Here is a 17,967-nt window from a genome sequence, read left to right as displayed (position 1 = left end):
TCTCTGCTCCACCAAGCTAACCTGCCGTTTATTTTTTTTTTTCGTGTCCCACTTAATAACAGTGAAAGCTGATGCGTGATTATCACATGATGGCTGTCATCAAGAAGTCCACACAGCGCGGGCATGCGAAGTTTAATAATGCCCGCGCGTACGACAGGAGGTTTAGAATTTAGAAACTGCTTGGAGAACTTTGCGTGTATATTACTACATGGAGCATAAAACAGTGAGTACAGCGACAAATTCAAATCTTAATAGGTTCATATCTTCAGATGCGCAGAAAAGTCAGGCATTCATTGATAAGCATTTTTGTTTTTGCTTAAAAGCGCACACTGGAGCAGTAATTGTAGGTAGATTGAGATTTCCCGAGTTCAAAGGGAAGTCAGTATGAACGAAAAGTTAAAGTACGAGCAGCGCAGTCTTTCACGAGAGCGCACACAGCTCGTTCTGTCGTAAAGCCATCGCCGTGGTCTTTAAAGTGGCCGTAACCCGGAATGGAGGACTACGGTTCGGAAAAAATACGCGCCTGATCTATGACTAAGTGCATTAGTACAGTGTATCTAAAATTATTGTTTTCGCAATCACTCTCTACAGGTCTCATTCCGGAAAACTGGAAACTTGGGAAGGTCGTTCCACTCTACAAATCAAGTGACAAAAATTCCCCCCTAAACTACCGTCCAATTTCTCTAACTAGCGTCCCCTGCAAGATCATGGAGCATGTCATATACTCTCAGGTAATAGACTTCTTAGACTAACAATTTCTTCTATCCATCCCAACACGGTTTCCGCAAGGGGTATTCATGCGAAACACAACTAGCCATGTTCCGCAACGACTTACATGCTGACCTGGACGCTAACCTTCAAGTTGACGCCATCTTTCCGGATTACGCTAAAGCATTTGACAAAGTTCCACATCAGCGATTAATACAAAAACTTTCTATTCTAAACTTACATCCTAATGTGCTGAACTGGATCAAGGCCTTCTTAACAAATCGTTTTCAGTCAGTCATTGTGAACAACCACTCTTCCAACCCTCTCCCTGTAACATCCGGCGTCCCACAAGGCTCCGTTCTTGCGCCCCTACTGTTTTTAATATATATTAATGATCTCCCACAGCATGTATCCTGCCAAATTCGAATGTTCGCTGACGACTGCGTAACTTACCGCCAAATAACAAACACAACTGATCAAGAAGCCCTCCAGCAGGACCTTAACCAAATTGAACAATGGTGCAAAAAATGGCTTAAGACCCTGAACCCTAGCAAATGCAAGCTTCTTTCCATTACCCGTCGCCAAAAGGGTCATGCCTTTCATTACAAAATCGCTAACGAGTCCATAGAATCTGTATCATTTTTCAAGTACTTAGGCGTCATATTATCTAATGATCTAACATGGAATGCACATGTTGCTAACGTGATATCATCTGTCAACAAAACTCTGGGATTTCTTAAACGTCACCTTCGCCTCACCTCGCATCACGTGAAATTGCTCGCCTACAAGTCACTCATTAGACCTAAACTTGAATATGCATCCGCCATATGGGACCCGCATCATATTAACCTCATGAACGATCTAGAAGCCGTTCAAAACCGCGCTACAAGTTTCATTCATTCTTCTTACTCGTACGACGTCAGTGTTTCAGCCCTAAAAGCTGGATCAGCACTATCGCCTCTTTCCGTTCGTCGTCGCATAGCCACGCTATCACTGTACCACAAATTATTTCACTCATCACTTAACCGTGCCCCCTACATCACGCCAGCATCTTACATTCCCCACAGCACTAGCCACACGCTTCTAGTGTTTCGCCCACGTGCCCGAACTGTTACTTTTTCAGCCTCCTTCTTCCCACGTACAGCTAAAGATTGGAACGGCCTTCCCCAGCATATCGTCGACATCACCTGCCCTTTATCGTTTGCTAGCAATCTAAACAACATTTTTTTGTATATGATCACATATATTGCATTGTCTTGTACCTTTTCTGCTCATCACACCCCTCATGTAATACCCCGCGAGGGGTATTTAAGCTAATAAAATGAAATGAAATTGTGACTAAACCGTTCGTTATGTAGCGTACAGGGTGGTGTCATACCAGTTTTCTTCTCACTTAGCATCCACCTGTTAGTCACTTTGGATGCCCGTTTCGCGACAGGGATTCGAACCGACTACATATGCACCTCCACTCGCATGCCGCTCATGCCCACCGATAAGTGAGAGAGGTACTGCGCTTTCTGTTCCCCCAAAATTAAGCAGTCTAAAGACTAACACTCTAAGAAACTCTGCCCCAGTCTCAATGCAAAAAATTCGCGACGATTAAAATTGGAACTATCCCCTACCTTCACAGGTTTTTCATTAGTGGTAAGTTTAATTTGCATATGTGCTGCCAATATTTTGTCACTCGTGAATGTTCCAAAAGAATTGAAATGCTTTCTTTGTTTTCTACAGCATCCGAAATTTTGCTTGTCGCTGCCCACATTAACGTGCTCCTGCGAAAAATATCTAACGTAAGTCCTTGCGTGTGCGCCTATGCAACCGCGTTTAAGGCGGCGTATTTCTCTGGAAAACCCTGTCATTTCTAAGCGGCAGTCCTTTGTGCTTTGCTGGCATTCCAGACCTGCGTGCCCAAACGACAGGTACATGTCTAGACCTGACGTCAAATTCGAAGCCATCTGACGTCATTCAAAGCACGCGTCAAACCTCTCGGATTCCAGACAGAGGTTCAAGCATGCGTGAAAAACAGTGGCTTCAGGCGCCTCGGCTATTCTATCCATGTTCTTTTGCGTGAATCTGGTGCCGCATTTCACTTCCTTGAGTGCGCAGCTGTGTTGTTATTGTTGTGCCTTTGTTCATTGTGTCGGTGTTCAACACAGACAGCGCGCAGAGAAATGGCCCCGTCCTCTCTTCACTTATTTAAGGGGCATGCTGTCAATGCTAGAGTACAGTACTGTACACTGTTAAAGGGAACGTGCGATCGCATGGCCCACAGACTTGGCGTTCCCACCGAAAATTGCCGAGAATTAATTGACAGCACCATGTGCATGCTGGAGAAGACCAGCCAGAGGTGGTCACTGCACATGCTCCTAGTGCCATTGTTTGTCACTGGCTCTAGCGGGAGAACTTCCCAAAGCGCTGCAACCGCGCGGTCTCATGTTCCCTTTAACAGTGAACAATATTGCACATTTCTGAGCAGAAAATGAAATGAAGTGGCAGAGGTGGAGTCCAATCTTAAAGAGATTGGTTGGATGTGATTAAATTGTGTTCGATTTTATTCATGAGGTTTAACGTTCCGAGGCGATCAAGCTATGAAGGATGCCGAGGGCTCCGAAATTTTCGAACACGTGCGATTTTTGGAGAGTAATATTTGGTGGTCATCAGTGTAAAATAAACTTAACTCGGAATGTTTCCAGAAAAATAAGCGGCTGTAGCGTCAGTTGTCATTAGTACAACATTGATGTGTTCTTTACGTTCTGTTGGATTTTTGTGCTTCATTATTACTTGGTGTTAACGTATCAACCTGTTAGTTCAGCATTGTCTCGTTGCTTGTTTATTATAATTCGAAATTTGCCAATTCGCCTGCCGATTTTTTAGTTGAGTATAGTTGTTAAGTGGAGGCTGTGTCAAGCCCCATTTTACCATGTGCTGATGTTTTAACCAGAGCTGATTCTTTTGACTCAATGTTTTCTTCACAGCATTTAATTTGAGAGCCATTTATTTCTAAGTTTACTTTTTGTATTTTGCATCTGAGCCTTGTATTTATTGTTGTATTTTGTGTTACAACTTGTATTTAACATTTTTCAATTTTGCTAATCCTGTTCTTTTTGCATATATTATGTATTCGCCCCTCTTGCTTGGGCCTACTGTCGGCCTGCAGTATGTTCTAAATAAATAAATAAAACATTTTTGTTATTGCTGTAAAATGCAGATTTTTCACAATTGGAGGCGCGTCCCTTCGTTATTGCAGCGTTGATTGGCATAATTATTGATGAGCACTGCTAGCATTTACAAATTTCATATAAAAATTCCGCGAATTGAGTACATTGTTAGGTAATGGTAACCACATCGTAAACTATATTAGACCGACCTCCAGCGGGTTAGCAGCATTAATAAAGTGAACTGAGGTCCACCGGCTGTCGCACTGCACATGGGAAGCTGAAATCGAAGCGCGCAATCCCGACAAGCAGGGCCATCTCGCGAGCGCTCTTGGATCCACTCACATAGACCGGCGGACTTTTCATCTTTCGTCTTTGTTTTTGTCCCCATTGTTTTGCCTTTCACCTCCTGTTAGGAGGAGAATTTCGGCGCGCGCTTTTGCCCCGTCGCTCGCGCTAGCTAGCAGACCTGGCACATGTCCAATGCTCTGACTATATCCGCGTACGCGTCGCCGGCGGTGAGGACGGAGCGAGACGCGGCCAGCAAAGAGCCCGGCGCAAACAATGTGACGCCGGACAGCTGTTTCCCCCTGCTGTGCGGCATGCGGTGGACCAAGCCATCTATAGCAAGGATGGCGCTGTTTGGAGCAGGCTTACGGGCTCGTCGTGTCATACAACAAAACGAACAACGGTTGCGGAGAAGCTTCAGTTCGCTAGCCGACATTCCGAACAGAGGGCTTGTTTCTTCTTGTCCTCGTCCAGACAAAGACAAGCCATCTGGATGAAATATTCGCTAGCGAACTGCGCCTTCTCCTCACCCTTTAATCACTGTTTTGCTGAGTACTCCATCTTTCTCTCCCCTGTCCACCATGAACAACTGACAATAACAACTTTGTGCTGCAAGGCACGCTATCACAATAACAAGAACTCTCATGCCGCTATGCCGCCCATCGATTACAGGGGATTACCGGGGATTTATAAGTTTCTGGGAACGGTGTGAGGATTTAGAACCCGTGGTAGCCAATTTTTAGTCATCACTGTAAAAACAAAATATCGGTACAAATGAAAGGCATGCCTTCTTGCAAACAAAACGACTTTCGTTTCCAGCTTCTAATTTAAGAAGTTACAGTCCAGCTCACTACAATGAGATAAAACTTAATCGACACTTCTCACACTTCCTTTTGTAACGTTCAACTCTTCTCCATGTAGCTGCGTTTTGGCTGAAGGCTGAATTTTAGTTGATTTCAATGACTATAGTTGCGATGCGCTCAGAACAGCGCCCGAGTCAAGCAGCCTCTAGAGATTCATTGAGGCATGGCGAGCGTGCGCCATACCTCAACGGTCCTGCGACCTTGCCCGGTCGCTTGAGCATCTACGTGTATGCTGATTACACACAGACAAGGGCGCTGCCGTCACGTGCTGGAAATGTGACGCAGCTTGCGATGACGCCCCCCCCCCCCCCCCCCCTCTTCCTTTGCATACTTCTTTGAGCTGTATCAGGCGCGTGCACGTCCGGCTGCAGATCCTGGACACGGCAATTTCGAGGCAGCAGGAATCAGTGCGTGCTTCCGGAACCCGTTTTCGACTTCACAATTCTTTGTTATGTCCCGAGCTCGGGTCTCTTTTTCTGCAAGCAGTGCTTTATATTTTAAATGCGGTGACACACAACGATTACTATCATCATCGTGATATTACATTCACTGCTGGATGAGCGCCTCTTACATGCACTATATGATCCTACAGGCGCTGCTCTGCTACATCAGCAGGTTATTTAATAAATCTTGTTTTATCTACGCATCTGACTGTTTGGTCCTCCATATTAAGAATAAATACCTTGCACGGCATCAAATTTCGTAGGTCGCACCAAACAAGAGAATAACGATATAACAATGTCATGTCAGTTGTTTGCAGTGACTTGCTACACTGGATTGTTTCGTTATTTTTAAAATGAATATGTAACATTATTGACGTAACATCTAAAAATAAAACGTTTTAATGCTGACTTTTGATGATATTATGTTAGATATCAATAGTGCTTAATTTTGTATCAAAACAGTTAATGTCGGAAATAAACATTGTTTGGTAGCCATCATCATCAACCAGACTACGCCCCACCAAAGGACAAATACCTCTCCTATATCCCTCCAATTAGCCCTACCCTAGACCAGATGCATCCACCTAATTATCACCTCATCCACCCACCTAACTTCCTGGAAGCCCCTTCGACGCTTGCCATTTCTCAGAATCCATTCCGTATCATTGAACGACCGTTTGTTTTAACATAGTCTTTAAACATTGTTATAATGTTTAAATCATAACTATAAAACGTCTTTGCAAATGTATTTCAAATACTTGCACCCAAGGATTTCCTACTCCTTAGCGAATTACCTTTCTTCATGTTTTTCCACTTCTGCACTACGGGAAATTCAGGCGGTACGTATGAGGCGCAAATTTCAAAGCAATCGCCATCACTGGGGAGTGTGCAAGTAATGCTGCGCTCAGCGGTGCGTGACGACGTAGTGAACAGTTGTGTCAGGACATCGGGAAAAGCATGTGCAATGCAAGACAATGCAACTTTGACTGCTACCCCCTCCCCTTCCCCTCAGTTATCCGCCCGTCTCACTGTAGCTTCCCCTTCACCCTTCCCACCCTGAAAAGACAATGTCAACACTGGCAGACATATACATATCCAACCTGGCGTATAAAGCGTCATATTCCCTCACGCGAGCCTTCGTGTAACCGACGCACGGGTAAAAACAAATGCCACTCTGGGTGCACCAGGCGGAAAGGGCTCCCCCGATTTTTTTGTCGGAAACGGTTTCTGCGAAACAATGTGCACGGGAGACGAGACGCATCCACGATGAGATGGTGGTGGTGACAGCTGCCAATGGGATGACAGGGAACGTTGTGCACGTGGCTACGCGTGGGTGCGTTTGAATTTAAACGTAGATTCTCTTCGCGCGTGGATCAGTGTAGTAACAAAAACATTGCATGATGATTTTGACATGAGACGCGGGACATGAATATATGCTGGTAGCGACGCGCGAAAATCCGTGTAGGCGAATGGGTATGATGGGTAAGACTTGGTTAAGAAAAGGTAGGTTTTGAAGCACGATTTCGTTTTACCCACCTGCGCATCTGCACCCCACAAGAAGAGCGGCTAACAATCGTTGAGGTGCCGGCTAGTTGGTAATACATTTTGGAATAACAGCGCGAAGGACGAGGACGAAGATCAGAAGGACTGTGTTTGTGTCCTTCTGATCTTCGTCCTCGTCCTCCGCGCTGTTATTAAAAAAAAAGAAGAGCGGACCGTGCAATAACACAATTTCTTTAAATATATAAAAGCGCTTGATTTTCCAGCGAACAGTGTAATAGCGAACACTTTTATAAAACCGAGACTAGTATAATCCCATGCATAATATGCACATGCCCTTCCTTTTTGCTTCGTTTTAGTTCTCTAAATCACCCCTAGCGAGTCGCGCCGATGTGTTCACGGAGCAACAGTTGACATGCAGTGCATTTCCTTTCTTCATGACCAAACCTAACGTAAAACGTCAGTGTCAGTGCTGGTAACTGATAGCGTATTACGAACCCGGGAGTGCACAGGAGCGTATTACGAACCCGGGAGTGCACTTTCTCAACTATATTCTTTTTGGGAAAAATGCAAAGAAGTTCTGGGTATATGGAGGGTGCAGGAAAAGTCAGAAGTGTTTTTTTTTTTTTTTCGAGTGAACAAACGCACTTTGACAAGAGCTACACGCCAGAAGAATCGTTTAGTATATTGAATAATACATGCGTTGACTCATGAATAGTCGTGTCTACATATCCGTATCTGTGCTCAACGCAAACTAAACAGACTTGAAAGATGAGTGGCATAAGTTCCGGGAAAAATTTGAGGCAATACATCTCTAGATTGCTGGAAGCAAGAAAAAGCGTTCTATTGGAGTATGTTGATTAGAAATTATCATTGCGCAAACTCCCAGAGTTACGCGGAAATCTTCAGCCGAGATGTTTCTGAACGCAAAAAAAAGGGCAGGTGATACAATTTTTGTACTGGTAAGTTGCAGTTCGTTGCTCTGAACAAAGCGTGCGAAGCAAGAAATATGTTAAAACAGAAGCTTGGGCATGTTGGTAATCCATTCCGGTGTTTGTTTAGTTGTTCTTGCTTCTTTTATTGTGTGAACGTGTTCATATATATAGATGCAGGCATGCAATAAACGTCAGTTGAAAGTCAGCGCTCGTCTTGTTGTCTTCCTTCGTCCCTGTCGTTTTTTCGCGCTGTTCTACACAATGCAAGAAATATGCTTGCACAAAAATATCACGCGTTCAAACGCGCGGGCTGAGCATAAGTAACTATATAAGAAAAAAGGTTGTGGTTTGTGGGGTTTAACGTCCCAAAGCGACTCAGGCTATGAGAGACGCCGTAGTGGAGGACTCCGGAAATTTCGACCACCTGGGGTTCTTCAACGTGCGCTAACATCGCACAGTACACAAGGGCGCCTTGCTTTTTGCCTCCACAGAAAAGCGGCCGCTGAGGCCGGGATTCGATCCCGCGTCCTCGAGAACAGTAGTCGAGCGCCCCTGTTGTCCGTATTGTCAATGTGTGAGCTTGGCAGAATATAAAGATAAAGTAGGTCAATAAGGTAGCAAGCCTCAATGGAACGCAGATGCCTATATGGGCAACTTTGAATGCATGGGGTGCCCTGGTAATGCAAAATTCAGTCGTCCGTGCTGTTCATCGTCAAAGAAGCTACCGCTGAATCACCCCAGCTGCTATAGTACCCTCCTAACGCCCACATCTTGGCTCGTGAAGTGGGCGCCGGGACCTTGTTTCTGGCCCTCAAGTACCTTGACATCATTTCAAGAGACGGGAGTTAATTAGAAAGCTGCGCCCTTCACGGTTGTTTTCGTGTTTTCTTTTTTTTTTTTTTTTTTTTTAAAGCAGCCTGTACAGCGCTGCACACGCGTTATGTTACGTGCGAATATATGCCACGATCAAGGCGCGGGTTTTCTCCGATCGGCGAAGCGCTTGCCCGATCACACAGATCGTGTGAGTCATCCAGGAATGACGCATTTGTAGACAGCAGATAGCTTTTCGCACAACTGGTACAAGGTAAGAAGACATACAAAGTACTTGGCGATAAGTAACGCGCCCGTGTATTTAATTTTCGACCACGCTTAACGGCAAGTGGCCTGGAGGTGATGACCTTCGCTTTGAAATTGGGGAGCTCGTTATATGCGCTGTTTCGCACTATATATGGGACGCTTTTGTACGCCTAACAGACTACCAGTAATGTAAATAAAACACCTGCGCTTCTTATGGGGCGGTTTTCGGCTTCGATTCACTCACCACTTCTGCGAGCAGTTTTAAGGTGACACTCACATCAATAGAGAGATTTAGCTTACCGTGATCCGCGATCTTTCACCGTGACCCTCTACCGCGCGTGGGCGGGGCGCACAAGCTGATTGGTCCCGACGCGGCAGGTCTATGTGCCGACATCATGTGACGCCATCTATCGGCGTCAAGGGGATTTGGGCATGCGCAGTGGAAAACACGGTGGCGGATCACGGTAGCGGATCGCGGATCACGGTAAGCTAAATCTCTGTAATGCAACAGCGAAGAATTTTGTGTACCCGGTGGTGATCCAGATTGTGATAGTGATGCTGATCTAAACGATGACAATGGCATTGCTTCGACTTGAACTCCCTTAAGGGGGTAACAACTTTTCGTACTCTCGCTTTAGCATCCTCATAGGGCGCATCATCAGATCTGCGACACTTTCTCGGTCAACGCGACGAAACAACCTCATAATCCTGTGGAGAGAATTCAGGGTGAATGATATTATTCGTTGCCCAAGCTCAGGGTGCGATGACTTACTGGAACGCCTCGTTTTGGACATGGCCACCTAATTGATTTTTTTTGCATTTGCACCATCATCATCATCATTACCCTATCATCATCATCATCATCTCAACCGCGCGAACCATGCTTTTGGTCTAGGGCGCCCTGTTGTAAGCCCGCCGTTCACGAACAAACCCTGTTTCCCTTGACTATAAATGTCCAGGTCGTTCTCGCTGTTCTTACGCTCTGCAAGAAAAACAATTTCAGCGGCAGGTTGAGTGTATAGCTTGAGTCCCGTGTCAAGCACGACATCCCAGTCCAACAGTTTCGTCCAGTCACCCATCTTTAAAGTGTCGGCCCAAGAGTGACACACCTCATGGGGACCATATACATCCGCGGCAGCTTCCAGCCGAGAACGGTGGCGCCACTGAGCTAGCTACCGATGCTTTTCTACAGCAGCAAGAAGTTCACTCTCACGTCAGGATACCTGAAATTATGGAATTGGGTGGTGGTCTAAATTTCTACGGGAGAAAGAAGGGTCTTGAGCGTAGAGAAGAAGTCTTAGTCACCTTCTATAAATGCAAAAAAAAAAAAAAAATGATGGACGATTCTGATACTCATTAACGCAAAATTTGAGCACAGATCTTCAGGTATATTAGTTTTTAAATACGCCGAGGTAAAGATTTCGAGAGAGATATGCTTCTATATACACGCAGTTAGAGCCTAAACTTTTTCCCATAAGCATTCTTTCACTTCTTCCATAGGAATCAATCCTTCCCCACTTCTTGATTGTTAGAAAGGAGGCGTCAGCGTGACACCTGCCAACGCCGCTATCGTGTTTCGTCCACCTCGCCTCGAGCGGTGCGTGGACGACGTGGAAGCATCTTCCTTCTGAGCAAATATATTTCACCGCGGACAACCTGCAGCGCATTTCTTAAGCTCTACCTGTAAGGGTATGACGCGATCACATTAATGAATACCGCCTGCGGCTCCTCTTTCGGATTTACGTTCGCGTTAATGCACTTTGTTGTTCGCTTAATCACCACTCTCATCTGTGCCTCTGTTAGTTTACACACTCATCTCGCACATCATCTCAAATGTAAATTTCCTAGTCATAAGTTACCATATCTGAAAGTCCAATATCTGACAGATATAAAGCCTAAAGGTGATATGTTTTACTCGGGATCGAAGGCTCCCGGATTCGATTGCTCTCTGCATAGTCTATGTCTATGCTCCGTGCCTGCAGTTAGTGCAACCTGCCAACTCCCACATGCGAGAAGTGTGCTGGTGATTTTTCGATCAAAATGCGCACTGCCGCCGTCGCAGCCTCTCTCTTCCGCCGCTGCTCTTCTTACCCTCCAGGCGTACGCTATTCCTCTTTTCATTCTCGCTCGCCTGTGGGGTGCATTTCTTCTGCACTCTCACCAAAATCTTCTGCTCTCACAATGGTCGCCCTTCGGCTTCTTGTAGCGTCGACCTCAGATTCCGCATTTGTTCTCCCTCGTCATAACAAGTCATAATCTCTTTCCACGGTAGCTATCCTGCCGGTCCTTCCCGTCGTAGCCCCACGGTTGCAATTTCTTCGCTCTCGCCACGCAGCTCAAAACACTAAACCCACAGCTTGCCTCGTGTCATCTTCCTTTCCATCTTTCCACTATGGCAAATGGCGCTTCACTCTGCTTTGACCTGCCAGGCTGACAAGTGGTGCACGTTACGCAGACAAAGTCGACGCCGACACCCGGTCCGGGAACGGCCGCCTCGTTCTAAAGAGTTTCATTGCGAATTACGGGGCTGTCTTCAGAAAAACAATGGGACGTGTAGGGAAATTACTGCATAAATGACCCTCCGCAGCATCTCGTCATCATCGCACACGGTCAATTCAGGCTCTTAGCGCTCTTGTTCCGACAGTGTGGGAACAAAGATGAGTTGTATGAAACCTGTGCAATGAACCAGAAGTTATGATGAGCGCAAAGGTGATAAAGTGTTTCCAGATGTACAGTCTTTATCAAAGGTTGACCGCTCAGGGGGTCTACTTCTGAGCGTTATCTATGTGGCTCGTAATGCATTCCCAAGTTTCCATACTTGCTGAAGGCAAGGTTTTTCGTCCTACCCTCTCCAATGGCAAGGACGAGACTCCGTGCCATTGCTCTCAACCAGATTTTTACCATAGCACGCTGTAGTTTTAAAAAGCGAGCGCTCGTTATAAATGCGGTCGTTGAGTGTGGGCTTGACTGTATTTGCATTAAAAGCGATACGGGATTGCATTGGACGAGGGACTCTAGGCGTGCGGGCGATTGCTTCGTGCTCATGAACACAGGTTCAGTAGCTCGGCTTGCACTCGTGGCCTTATGTATACAAAATTAAAACACGTTGTAACCGAATGTAGCAGTTTTCCTCTTCTCCATGCTCTTAGATCCCGCGATCTGCCTACATGGATCTGATGAGTTTCTGCTACGGACAAATGCGACGCGCTCAGCAGAGCCATGGTAAAGCCTTCAGCAGCTCAAAACATTTTTTTTAATTGCGAAAACAGCATCATGTTTATTTCTCCCAGATTTGCCGACCTATTGATCCTTGCCCCGCCTGTGAAGAAGACATGCCCTGTTGGGCGCTATAAAGGCGCGACATTGTGGCTATAAGCATACATATTAAATGTTGCGCACTGGAACCAACATGGCTTGACTTTATTCCGTCGCATAAGAGCGAGTTTCGCAACCCCAATCGCTGCGCGCGTCGACGGGGCCAAAGTGGCGCGAATTTTCCTTTTTTTTTCGCCGCGAGTTGCCTCGCGCGGATTCGAGCCCGAAATAGAACGAGGCCTGCCTCCCTACAGTGGACGCATTGCCTCTACATCCTGGCTCTACCTCGATGCACGCACGAGGCAAAAGAACGCAGCATGCCGGTCCGCGCTCTCAATGGGAGGCACGGACGTGCCTGCCGCCGCTGCCGGGCCTTAACCGGACCTGGTTCGATATGTATGGAACCCGCGTATAAACACGGACGACCTTGACAAGGCAACCCCGCCGTGCCTGGCGCAGAGTACGAAACGCCGCTCGATGCGGGCAAAACGGTCGCCCCGCGTGCTTGGGAAATGCGCGTTTCCCGAAACAAGCACCGCATGACGTGCCCGTTGCGTATGCGGTGGAACCTTGGTGGAATTTGCTACATGTCGACGTTATCATGGATGGAGCTCGTGGGTTAACAGCCCCGCTTGTCGAGAGTGGCTTCTGATGTGTTCAGGGACTGACATGCGACTTCTAGGGACCCTTTTGAGAGAGAGAGAGAGAGAGAGACAGAGAGAGAGAAGGCCGTTTGGATTGTTACTGAGCAAATCCTACTTGTAGTAAAATTTATTCCCTGGCTCTTTGGGCGTGCGTATACATGTGTTGTTATACCCTATATGACAAAATGTATCTATTGCTGAGAACATTTCATCCCTAAAATTCTCTGAAACTTCATTCAAGTCCACGACGTCAGAACCGAAACTGACTCGGTTATCACCGTTATGAGGATAATTGTAGTATACTCCAGCCTCCGAGATTAGCGTTGAAACGAAGCCCGTCGAAGCACTACTGTTAGCTTCCGAAATTGGTCGCTGATGGCGCTGCCTGTACTTGGACCTTTTTATTGATTTTTATACCTTCGAGACCTCCCCTTTTAGTAAAAGTAACTCCATTGCGATTAGAGAGTGTTAATGTCTATCGAAAAAGGCCAAATGCAATTGGCTCCCATCTGAACAAGTGTTTCTCTCGTCTTCAAGACGTACAGCAGTGACAATGCAAAACCAACACCACTGCGCGGCCCCGGAGCAAAATTCATGGTCCAATTATTTTTTGACAGAGGCTGCGTGTACGTGATTACGTCAATGGCCATCAGGCCAGATGGCTTGCAAGGCAAAGGGAGAGAAGGCGAAGGTTCTTTCCATTTTTTCTCAAATTCGGAGCTTCACGACTCTTGGAATATCCTCCCTTTACTTCGCGGTTCAACGGCGAATATTATACGATCTCGGCCGTTAAGAGCATAGCCGACGAACTTTCTAGATTGAGGCAGCTTCCAGTCAGAGCAATTGGTTTACATGTCTGTCCGCCCGCCGCGATAAACAAAACGTGGTCCTTGATCACTTTGGTGCCGTGTATACTTAGTGTTCTGCTGTATATCAATGACGCAAGATCAGGCTCGCTTACCTTAATCTAGCATTCATAATGAGCAATTTGAAACGAGAACGGGTCAAACAGCAGCCCAAATATCATAGAAACAATTACTAGTGAATGAAATGAGACACCCCTCCCCTACACTCTTCATTTCGTGCTGTCAAGATCTTAGTTCCCTGCTACCTTGATCCAGAACTTTTTAGGTGAGTCTGGGTTATCAGCGTTAGCCGCAACAGGCTATACAGTTGAGCTTACTACGAGAAAAAAGCAGGGCGAAGCCATACTGAGCTATTATAATTCACTACGTGCTATTAGCCCTCTATCCCGCAGCCATGGCCGTCTTTTGTTTCAAGCAATGTCTCGACTTCTTGGCATGCAGGTCCGGTAGGTCGGCCCCGCGAGGAAACGTCCATGAACACACACAACCAACAAAAAAACATGGTCCTGATTGTAAAAAACTTCGCATTTACTTTCATGCCGATAATTATACTGACTGTTTCAGTGAGTACGCTTTAAACTTGCTAAATATACGGAGTTCGGAATGTAGAAACAAAAAATCCGAAACAAGCTCTCACACACTTTACTGTAAAAACTCCTAATTATATTGCTAATTGGCTAAAATTCACCAATAAACGTTTCTATTAACCCACTCGGCGGTTATACAGTCGAGCTCATTTATAACGGCTGTGATTATAACAAACGCTCGTTTATTACGAACGAGAGTTGGGTTGCTGTCTAAATATATTAGAGCTATGGCACTACGTCTCAGATAAAACGAACAATGCCCACACTATTCGCTTATAGAGAACGTGGGGACCCAACCCTCACCGCCGCTGTCGGAAAGACTGCTCTTCCCGCGAATGCAGACAGAAGAGCGTATCCCAGGTCCCGTACAGCCACTAAACGAAGTACCGATCACTCTGCTAGAAAAACAAATAAAAATGTCGGAATTCAAGCTGTATTTAACCGTCGGATAAGTGTACCCGACAAGCTACAAGTTCAGTCGGTGTGTGTGCGTGTAGAGTTCCCCGCTTGAAAAAGCCTCTAATGCGGAAAGCGAAAAGTGGTAAGCATGACGAAGGGGCAGCGTTGGAACGGAGACTGCTGCACATCACCGGTGATTGTTCCCTATCACTCATTGGAGGTTCGATTCGAATACTAGCCATGAGGTGTGCCTTGCCCACACAGTCCGTGGCGTGCTTAGCGTGCACAGTCTGACATCCGTATTTTGTTCTGCTACCGCGTGGAGGCAGAGCGCAGACAGCCGACATGTAGTACAGCCTGCGTAAACATGTGCTTTGTTAGCTCTGCCGCTGCTTCCAGGTCGAGAATCAAAAAAGTGGAGGACGACCTACAACTAGATTCTGCGAATGGCTCAATCGCTATCACTATAATTGCATTCTTAAAGCAGGCGATGTTCAGGAAGTGTTTCGGCCAGGAGCATATGACAATGCTTAGAAAGCGGCTTGGTAATGTCTTCTGTGAGGAACAGATGACCACAAAAGGCCTTTTCATAAAATAGGCGCCACTTTGGTCGAACCTGCGTTCTTTTGGGAAGGAATAAGGCAAGTACACTTACAACGAACTTCGGATACTGCGAACATCAGTGGTTCTGAAGTTTCTTATAAGTGGGCTCGACTGTTAGTTCCAATGGGAGATTCGCAGCCGTGCGTGGACAATCCGATGCCATGGAAGGGTTTGAGGCGAATAAAAATTTGCTTCCTATAAAATTTCCGGCAGCACGAAAAAATTCGATAACTTACAGTATGTTTTTCTCTGCACAAAGCCGAAACCAGCACGTATACTAGACGCACAGGAAGATGGGAGGAAACGCGACGACGTCTATGAAGTGTTAGTGGATCGTTCCTAACGCACTAGTTAAACTCGTCGGGTGACCAATGGTGGTCACGTGACTAGATCTGCGCCATGACATCACCTTGAGCGTGGAGCCATGCATTCGAGCGTGCTCACCGTAAACCACGTGACTGCTCCATACTTCTGATTGGTTGATCTACTAGCGTCCAAGTTACTTTCACCGATAAAAAATAAAATAAAAAAAGACACCCGACAAAGCGAAAGGACAACCAGGGGGTGCAAAAGGACGCCAGGACAACGCAGCACGTGCATAAAGCATGATCTCAGATTCATCTTATTCTCGCACTTTTTACTCGACACCTATATAGGCTCTCGTTGATTTTACATTGTGTCAACTGGATTCATTTATTTACCTCATGTTGAATTTAAGAGCCCCAAAACAGTCTCCTCGTCCCTACAACAGATAAATGATCGGCTAAGCGGCTGCCACGAATTTCACTACCAGGGGTGAGCACCAACGCGTTATCTTTTACTTCAGTATGACAGTGTTATGAAACTAGACCATGTGGCCCCATCTCTCGACGTGCAAACAAAACACCCAATGCTTCAGGGTGAACATTGAGGTCAGTTCCCTTTCTTGCCTGTCCCTCAACTTTTCTTTTTGTACTGAATTTATCTCTGAAATAATTTATTGTATAAAAGAACAAGCTGTCAGCCAGGATTTTTTTTCTTTTCCTGTTTCTTAACTCTTTATGTCATCAATGATCCTGCCTTAAACAGCTGCACAGACACAACGAAAAAAATATAAAAAGGAGCAGAAGGTACACGACTCTAGAAATGACACTCCTTTGTTCTGCTTGAACTCAGCGCTCAGGTCTCAGTCTCGAGGTGTGCAACCCTTGACCGTGCGTGAAATTTACCCGCAACGCTTTCTCCTCAGCTTAAAAAAGGTGGTGAGAGGGGCGTTTCTTAAGGGACCGCGAAGCGCTTGCAGCACATGCCGCGTCACAAACGGAAATGCCGAAATAAGCTCGCCGGTAGCGGCTGCCGCGAGCCGCTGGTAGTTCCAGTCTAGCAGTCAAATATCCTAAAAATAAACACCTCCTGTCCAGTACGTCCCTTTTGTAAAGCAGAGACGCATGCAGTGACAGCTGTTATCCCCCACACACGCGTCTGTATGGACAATACGTATTGGTGCATCTTAATTAAAAAAAAAATGATTGAAAAGGATATATGATCAGGAACAGTAGATATAGCTTATTTTAGTAAACCTGACTGGAAAGGGCCGGTGGAGCGCAGGTCTATAGTGGGCGTGGCTGTGAGAAATTTAAAGCTGAGTAGGATGAGGTTTGCGACAGCTAAAGCAGTAATAACCGAGCTGGACCGTTCAGTTTTAATTACAAATGCAGAACCGTCAGCATCTCATAAAGCATGGCTTGAAGATATTTAGCTTAGGAACGGAATATTTGTTAGAATAATAGAATTGTGGCTGTAAGGAATTGACATGATTATCCGCGTACAGTTCACCCATTTGTATATTTACGTCGGCGGGTAGAAAAGAAATACGCTTATAAGACCCAGGCACAGCAATTCATAAACATTATAGAGCACGGGGTATTATGGTGGTGGCATATATTACTGCCGCAACAAAGCTGGTGGCACAGATTGTCAGCAGAAATTTCTGGCGTAACACAACCAAACCAGGGAGAAGAGTACACGTGCGCCTGCAGTACGAGGAATCGACACGAACCGATCACTCGAATGCGTGCGCGGAATAAGAAAGCGAAAGTAGTAATTAAGATACTCACCGGGTTCTTGTAATGCAGGCCGCCGGTTACCTCGGCCTGTTCAACGATGTGCCTCACGTTGTCTTCCATACCTGGGAAGCTGATGGCGCTGCCAAATGCACGCGGTTCCCGGACTCGCAGCTTATTCACTCGAGAATACTAGGGACACTCTACGGTTGGGTACTTTTGTCGTGTCTGAGCGCGGTGTTTGTTGCTCACCGAGTTGTCACGAATGACGCGCTCGCTGTCGAATACGCCGCTAGGTAAGGGCGTAGGCTCGTCTGGTGGGTGTGCCGGCTTGTACTCAAGGTAAAACAAACAAGACGAAATGAGGCGGAGGCGTCTGCTATGGTGTCTACGTCTGTTGTTTCCCGAACGACAGAAGCGCACCCTTGCGCATGTGGCTTTGCAGTTACGGTTTCGTTTTCATACTACTCTTTTTGTATGCAACTCTTATTTTGTATACCAAAATATTTTAACGAAAATTGTAGCAGTTATACTTTTAGTTG

General features: G+C 46.1%; 1 protein-coding gene across 2 annotated transcripts in view; it reads right to left on the bottom strand.

The window, feature by feature from the left end:
• Positions 1-17,811, bottom strand: part of LOC146175770 (galectin-6-like) — a 52,628-nt gene extending 34,817 nt beyond the window's left edge. For both annotated transcript variants that reach the window (XM_084582137.1, XM_084582138.1), the window contains exon 1: positions 17,480-17,811. In XM_084582137.1, coding sequence (XP_084438263.1) covers positions 17,480-17,548 — 69 coding nt within the window. In that variant the 5' untranslated portion in view covers positions 17,549-17,811. The remainder of the gene's footprint in view (positions 1-17,479) is intronic.
• Between the last annotated feature and the right edge of the window lie 156 nt (positions 17,812-17,967).

Source organism: Amblyomma maculatum, chromosome 10 (genome assembly GCF_055883805.1).
Source record: "Amblyomma maculatum isolate TAMU_Amacu chromosome 10, ASM5588380v1, whole genome shotgun sequence".
Taxonomy (NCBI): domain Eukaryota; kingdom Metazoa; phylum Arthropoda; class Arachnida; order Ixodida; family Ixodidae; genus Amblyomma; species Amblyomma maculatum.
This window is presented reverse-complemented; position numbering and strand designations above follow the sequence as displayed.